The 7,277-nt window shown below is 46.8% G+C and overlaps 1 protein-coding gene across 2 annotated transcripts; it reads right to left on the bottom strand.

The window, feature by feature from the left end:
• Positions 1-849: 849 nt before the first annotated feature.
• Positions 850-6,326, bottom strand: ALKBH6 (alkB homolog 6). Of its 2 annotated transcripts, XM_058196253.1 has the most exons (8): positions 6,297-6,326; positions 6,118-6,178; positions 5,539-5,679; positions 4,587-4,655; positions 4,371-4,431; positions 2,678-2,829; positions 2,487-2,603; positions 850-1,313 (listed from the first exon to the last, which is right to left on the bottom strand). In XM_058196253.1, exons 3-8 carry the CDS (start codon positions 5,599-5,601, stop codon positions 1,041-1,043), a joined length of 735 nt encoding a protein of 244 aa, XP_058052236.1. In that variant the 5' UTR covers positions 5,602-5,679; positions 6,118-6,178; positions 6,297-6,326; the 3' UTR covers positions 850-1,040. The 2 variants fall into 2 exon arrangements, with proteins under 2 accessions (XP_058052236.1, XP_058052235.1); XM_058196252.1 differs by lacking the exon at positions 6,297-6,326 and having other exon boundaries at positions 6,122-6,178.
• Between the last annotated feature and the right edge of the window lie 951 nt (positions 6,327-7,277).

The following is a 7,277-nucleotide window of genomic DNA, read 5'->3' as shown; positions in this document are numbered from 1 at the left end:
ACCATTCAAAGTTACAACACTGAGAAAAGTGATTTATGACCGTTTTTCACACTTATGACCGCTGCAGCATCCCCGTGGTCACGTAATCAAAATTCAGATGCTTGGCAACTGACTCGTATTTATGACGGTTGCAGCGTCCCGGGGTCACGTGGTCCCCTTTTGCGACCTTCTGACAAGCAAAGTCAATGGGGAAGCCAGGTTCAGTTCACAACCCCGTAACTAACTGCAATGGTTCACATTGACAACGGCAGCAAGATAAATCGTACAATGGAGCAAAACTCACTTTAACAGCTGTCTTGCTTAGCCACAGAAATTTTGGGCTCAATTCTGGTCGTTAAGTGGAGGACTACCTGCGTTTGAAGCATCCAAGAAGAGCATCAAAACGGGCCGAGTGTGTAATTGTGATTTTTCTTTCTTCAATTTATAGTCTGACCTAATAGATGGCTAACCAAAAAGGTTTGGTGGGAAGAATGACCCTCTCGGTGTTCCTGAACTACAGGTCCCATTATCTGTCTCCGCTAGTCGGATGGCTGACGGAGACATCGCACAATTCAGGTGTGGAGGACAGTATGGAAATTTAATAAATAAAATAAACTTTGTCCATCACAGGCAGAAAAGATGTTCATAATTGGCCTCCAGGGCAGTTTGAGAAAAATCCCTCTCTCTCTTCCTTTTTTTTTAAAAACAATTTTTTAAAGCCGCTTGCCTGCCTTCCTGACATCATAAACATAATTTTCTGGGAACACCTGGAGAACCTTAATCTTTGAAAACATTTGAACACCGGCCGGAGGGCAAAGCTTTGAAATCGTTTCATCCTTGACCTAATTAGGAAATGCCGAATAAACTGCGTACAATTCTTGGGAGTTTATTTGCATAATTTTAGCATGCTGGGGAAAAAATAGCCTTTTGTGGGCCAAGCATGCCAATGTCTGTTAGAAGCTGCATTCTGCACCCAGCGCTGGTGATTTTGAGTGGGGGGCTCGCAGCTCTTCCCTCTCACCGCCTCCTGGGGGCACCACCCCTGCCATGCAAAACACCGGTCACTTCCTCCGGCCGAGAATAATGGACGTTTTTAGCACTTTGGGGACGTGGCGGATGGTGAGAGACACCCGGGTCTGACGCGGCAACGTGTCCCCAATCTCGCAGCCACACAGGCCGGCGTTAGCCACTTTCTGCGTCACGGTGTCCGTTGAGACGGGGCGGATGCCATGAAGGTAGCGCACATACATGTCTTCCTGCAAGACCAGGAGGCTGCGGGGCTTCAGAAGGAGGGAGAAAGCGTGGCGCTCCTCCTGGGTCTGCGGGGCCGAAGTCTGCAGAGGGAAAAAGCTCACACGGTTGGAAAAAAGATAATTTACAACACCAGATGCTCAGAGCCAGATTCTTCCTTTAACAAGCCTGCATCAAATGAATGCCAGCCAGTTCCATGCAGCCATGAAGTCTACCCATCTTCAAGTGAGGGGCTGAAGAAACTCTGCTCTGGAGTAGAGGCTACTAGAGGCAGTCCTCAATTTATAACCATTTGCTAAGTGACCATTTCTTGTGTGTCCAATCACATTTGGACAATAAAGAATTCCGTTCTGTTCTGTTCTGCTCTGTTCTATTCTATATTACCGTATATACTCGAATATAAGCCGATCCGAGTATAAGCCGAGGTCCCCAATTTTACCCCAAAAAACTGGGGTAAACTGGGGACTCGAGTATAAGCCGAGGGTGGGAAATGAGGCAGCTACCGGTCGGGAAAACCCTCCCTCCCTCAGCCGAGAAGGCTGGCGGCTCCCCCGCCCCGCCCTCTCACTGCACCGGCAGGGCTTCCCCGCGCTAATGCAAAAGCCCGCCAAGTTTGCGCCATCCGGTATAATGTGAAAAAAAGAAGAAAAAAAAAAACTCGAGTATAAGCCGTATATACTCGAGTATAAGCCGAGGGGACGTTTTTCAACACAAAAAACGTGCTGAAAAACTCGGCTTATACTCGAGTATATACGGTAGTCTACCAGTTGTATTGTGTTTTGTGTTTTCTATTGTGTTTTCTATTGTATTGTATTGTATTGTATTCTTCTATATTTTGTTCTACTCTATTCTGTTCTCTATTCTATTTTGCCTTCTCTTTTCAATAGCACTGAAAAATTGACTTATAACCAGTTTTCATGCTTACGACCGCTGCAACATCCCCGTGGTCACATGATCAAAATTCAGACACTTGACAAATGACTCATATTTATGATGTTCACAGCGATCCCCTTTTGTGCTTTTCTGACAAGCCAAGTCAATGAGGAAGCTTAAGATCCACTTAACAACGGTGTTACTAACTTAACCTCTGCAGTGATTCACGTAACAGCTATGGGATGAAAAGGCGTAAAATAGGGCAAAACTCACTTAAAAACTCTCTCGCTTAGCAAATGGGGATTTGGGACTCCATTGGGGTCATAATCGAGGATTAATTGTGAAGTTGGAGGATGGTTGTGATTTTTGTGTTTTGACCTCACCTCTTGGCTTTCGGGGGGCGCTTCTCCGGTGATGGGGTGGTAGAAGTCCAGGAGGGTGTGTGACCCCAGATTGATGGTGGTAACAATGGGATAATATAGTGGTCCATCTTCGTGCGGCTGCAAGCAAACCGAGAATTAGTAAAGGACCCCCACTCTGAGAGAAAAAGAGGAGGGGGAGAGGAAATGGTTACCATGATGCCCTGGCCGGCTTGGTATTCATTCACCAAGACATGGTTGGCTGGCTTTCCTCCAAAGACTCCGAGGGAAGACACTCGATCCACGTAACGCTGCAGCCAGGGGGGCAATTTCTCTGCCACCATCCCCTTTGGGTGGGGCAGCCCTCCTGCGGGGTGGGAGCAACACACAGACAATGTTGAACACTAATTCTTGGCACCAACGAGACAGTGATTTTGATGGAGACAGAATGGACCAGACCTACTCTCTTCCCCCGCAAATGGTACATTCCAAAGAGAAAGGACCTCAATTGCCCAGAATTCCAAATGAGCATGGGACCAAACTATGGGAATTCTGGGTGTGGTAGTCCTAGCACACTTAAGGACCTCACGTTGGGGAAGAAAGACGTAGCTGGGGAATTCTGGGAGTTGAAGTCCACAAGTCTTAAAGTTGCCAAGGCTGAAAAAACACCATGCTAACTATATATTTATATTTTGTGATACTGCATTTATATTATTATACTTTTTCATATTGTAAACCACCCAGAGTTGCCCTGTGGGTAAGTTGGACAGCCAATAAATGTAATAATTAAACAAATAAACTCTTTTCTCAGACATCCTTAAAGGACCTTAGAGCATCCAAAAGGTGATTTCCCACTGAAACCAATTTGTAAAAGAGAGAAATCTCAGCGGGGATAAACACAGGAAAAAAAAGGAAAAGGAAAAGAGACTTGGAACCGTTAATCAGTCAGGGTCTAATTAAAGTTTCCAATTTTGAACGGAGTGCGCTCGTATCAACTAACCTTTTTGTGTCCAAAACGAAAGATTATTTATCATGTAAATACAGACCTGGGTGTCAGCCACTATATGCGTAAACTGGGCAGCCATATAAATTTGTTCATACAAGTTGTCCTCAACTTACAATCCTTTCCAGGGGGTTGGACTAGAAGACCTCCAAGGTCCCTTCCTTGGAGGTCTTCTATTTTGTTATTCTAACTAAAGTGGCATTGAAAAAAAATGACCGGCAACCAGTCCTTCCGCTTATAGGCATGGGATCAAAAATTCAGGTGTACCAACAGGTATTTATGACAGTTGTAGAATCCCGGGGTATGCGTGTGTGCCACATGATCACTATTAGCAACCTTCCCGGGCAATTTCCGAAAAGCAAAGTCAAAAGAGGAAGCCAGATTCGCTTAATGGCTGTGTGATTCGCTTAGGCACTGCTGTTAACTGGCCCTTTTGCTTAACACGGGAAGTTCTGCTCTCAGCTCTGGATGTAACTTGTAAGCCAAAGACTCCTTGTAAATAAAGGTGTGGTTTTTTCCCCCTGAACTTGCATATGGACAGACGGACAAATAGTTCCCCACAGATGATGCTATTTAATTGGGTCATGAAATGTCTGCAAGAAAGAGAACCCCAAGAAAACCCCACAGGTCTCCTCCGCCTCCTTCTAAACTCCCCTCCTTCTAGCACTGATGAGGTTCCCTAGTTGGGTCATGAAATGTCTGCAAGAAAACAACCCAGCTCAGAGAGCACGAAGGACCCCACAGGCCTCCTCCTCCTCCTCCTCCTCCTCAGCCCCATAGCACTGATGAGGTTCTCTAGTTGGGTCATGAAACGCCTGCAAGAAAATTACCAAGCTCGGAGAGCACCAAGGACCCCTCTATTCTCCCCTGAGATATGGAAATTCTCTTTTATTGCCACCATTTACCCCAGTTTTGCAGTCTCCTGCCAGACAGCTGTGTCCACTTGGGCTTGGGTGCATTATAAATCTGGAAATTGGAAAGGGAACAGAGATTAATTTCTGGAATGCTGGCTTGAGAGGCAAACCAGCGCACGCAGCTCCCTCTCAAAGCATCACATGGAGGGTATCATCATTCGAAGGTTCCCCTTTGCGCCACCGGAAGGTCACAACATCTGCACGTACTTGCTGCCAAAGGTATTGCTCTTCTTCCTCATCTATGAAGTCTGGAATATAATAGGCGGCTGGTGGAGACTGTAAACAGAAAAGAGGTCAGGAATTAATTCTTAACCAATGAGACCCCTAACAGACCTGCGCTGCCTGGCCAGGGGGATAGGTTGCTAATCAGTAATCAGTTACAGAGTTGGAAGGGACCTTGGAGGTCATCTAGTCCAACTCCCTGCTCATGCAGGAGACCTGTAGTAGGGATTCGAACCGCCGAACTGCCGACCTTTCTAATCGACAAGCTCAGTTTCTTAGCCACTTGAGCCACCTAGTCAGGGTTAGCCCCCCAAACCAGGGTGATAAAATACAACCTAGGTTTGCACCTGTGCTGAGGTCTGACTTAGCCTGAGGCATGAACCCTGGCAATTTCACTAGACTAGAAAAAGGGAGACGGTGAATTCTAGTCCCGGCTTAGGCATGAAAGCCGACTGGGTGACTTGGGGCCAATCACCAGGAAATGGTGAGTTCTAGTTCTGTTTTAGGCATGAAAGCTGGCTGGGCAACTTTGAGACAGTGTCTCTCGCTCTCTCAGCCCACCTGACAGGGTTGTTGTGGGGAGGAAGGAGGAGGATGGAGTATTAGATATATTTGCTGCCTTATTTGTAATTGTAATAATACAGACGGTAGGTAGGTAGGTAGGCAGATAAATGAGAGAGAGAGAGATGGTAGATTTAGAGAGAGAGAGATAAGATGGATGGGATAGGTAGGTAGGTAGGTAGGTAGGTAGGTAGATAGATAGATAGATAGATAGATAGATAGATAGATAGATAGATAGATAGATAGATAGAGAGATAGAGAGATAGAGAGATAGAGAGATAGAGAGATAGAGAGATAGATAAAAAATCCGCCTTCATCCAGTCCACAGCTGACACCTTCAGCCGACACCAGAAACCCACCTTCCCTGGGAAAATACCTTGGCTACCCGAAAGGGCTCCATCACCCACACCTTCGGCCTCTCAGAGCCAGGGTCAGCCATCCAGAGCTTCCTTGGTTTCTTCTCCTACTAGCCGAGGCTTCCGCACCTGGCCAGGACAGGTGACCCTCCGCTTCTCACCTGTGGAAAGATAATGGGGGTGGGGGTGGTGGAAGGGTGGCTCGTTATAATCTTGCCCTGAGCTCTGGCTCTTCCCCCCACCCCACCCCACCCCCAAAAATGTTTTGTTTTGTTTTTATTTTATTTTTATATCCCGCCCTTCTCCGAAGACTCAGGGCGGCTTACAGTGTATAAGGCAATAGTCTCATTCTATTTGTATATTTACAAAGTCAACTTATTGCCCCCCCAACAATCTGGGTCCTCTTTTCCTTTTGCAAGGAAAAATTCAATTCTGTCTCCTGCCTTGGCTCTATGTGTGTGTGTGGACTAAAAGACCTCCAAGTTTCCTTCTCACCCTAGGAGGCTATGCCGATTTCTATTTGAAGCAACCTTGCAAAAAATGTAATGAACAAAATTCATCAAGCAACATTAATACAACTTTAATGAATAAATAAAAACCTGCCAAAAAAGCCCTTGCAGCATCTGCTGAATTTCTGCCTGCCCTGCAGCTTCAAGGGTCCTGTAAAAAGGGGGTGGGGGTTAGATTTGCAGGCAGAAGGAGGGGCTTCAGGAGATCCCCGCCCCCCTCCTCCCACTCCCCAGGAGGCTGAGCCCCCTCCGTCCCAGGAGTCACTTACATGCTGATCCCCACCGGCTCCCTTCCGGGTAGCCCATGGAGCGGCAGCCGCTTTGCCCAATCAAAACCGAGCTGTGCCGAGCCCGCCTTTCTGGGGGTGGAGAGAACCAATCCGTATTCAGAATTAGGAAAGTCCGGCTCGCTCGGTATTCTGGGAGTTGAAGTCTGAAGTCTGAGGAAGAGTCTATATAGCCCATTTTGAGTCTTTTTAAACTTTTCATTCTTACCCAGGCGGAGCTTTTGATCTGCTCTTCAGCTGACCTTTCTGGAACTTTAAACTTGTGTTTTATCGCAGTGATGATATAACCTAGTTGGGTAATGAAACATCTGGGGGGGAAAAACCAAGCAAGCTCAGAGCACCCAACACGCTTCATGTGTTTTATTTATTAAATTTCTCCGCCATCCAGCTCGCTGTCCTAGGTAACCCTGGCTGGCTTGTTGATGTGCAGGCTTCCACTCCCAGAATTCTTAGCACTGGCCCTCCTGGCTGGGGATTTCTCGGAACAGAATTCCACATAACAGAGTTGGAAGGACCTTGGAGGTCTTCTAGTCCAGGGGTCTCCAACCTTGGTCCCTTTAAGACTTGTGGACTTCAACTCCCAGAGTTCCTCAGCCAGCTTTGCTGGCTGAGGGACTCTGGGAGTTGAAGTCCACAAGTCTTAAAGGGACCAAGGTTGGAGACCCCTGATCTAGTCCAACCCCCTGCTCAGGCACGAAACTCTCTACCATTTCAGCCAAATGGGTTGTCCAATCTTTTCTTGAAAACCTCCAGTGATGGAGCACCTACAACTTCTGGAGCCACTGGTTAATTTTTTCCCCAGATATTGGATATCATCTGAACATATTGGATATCTTAGATAATGGAAGCCTGTTACCATGTCACCCCTAATCCTTCTTTTCATTAAACCAGACATATCTGTTGTGGTCTGCCAGCAGCCAGCTGGAGTCAGACAGCAGTGAGGCTGAGGAATAACATGGACCA

The sequence above is a fragment of the Ahaetulla prasina genome, chromosome 10, assembly GCF_028640845.1.
Source record: "Ahaetulla prasina isolate Xishuangbanna chromosome 10, ASM2864084v1, whole genome shotgun sequence".
In the NCBI taxonomy this organism is placed as follows: domain Eukaryota; kingdom Metazoa; phylum Chordata; class Lepidosauria; order Squamata; family Colubridae; genus Ahaetulla; species Ahaetulla prasina.
This window is presented reverse-complemented; position numbering and strand designations above follow the sequence as displayed.

Excerpts from the sequence above, each read along its gene's own strand:
- ALKBH6 (XM_058196253.1), bottom strand. The coding sequence starts at position 5,601 with ATGGCTGACCCTGGCTCTGAGAGGCCGAAGGTGTGGGTGATGGAGCCC. Across the intron at positions 4,432-4,586 it reads AGCAATACCTTTGGCAGCAA|ATTTATAATGCACCCAAGCC; the intron begins GTACGTGCAGAT and ends TCCAATTTCCAG. Across the intron at positions 1,314-2,486 it reads CGCCCCCCGAAAGCCAAGAG|ACTTCGGCCCCGCAGACCCA; the intron begins GTGAGGTCAAAA and ends TTCCCTCTGCAG.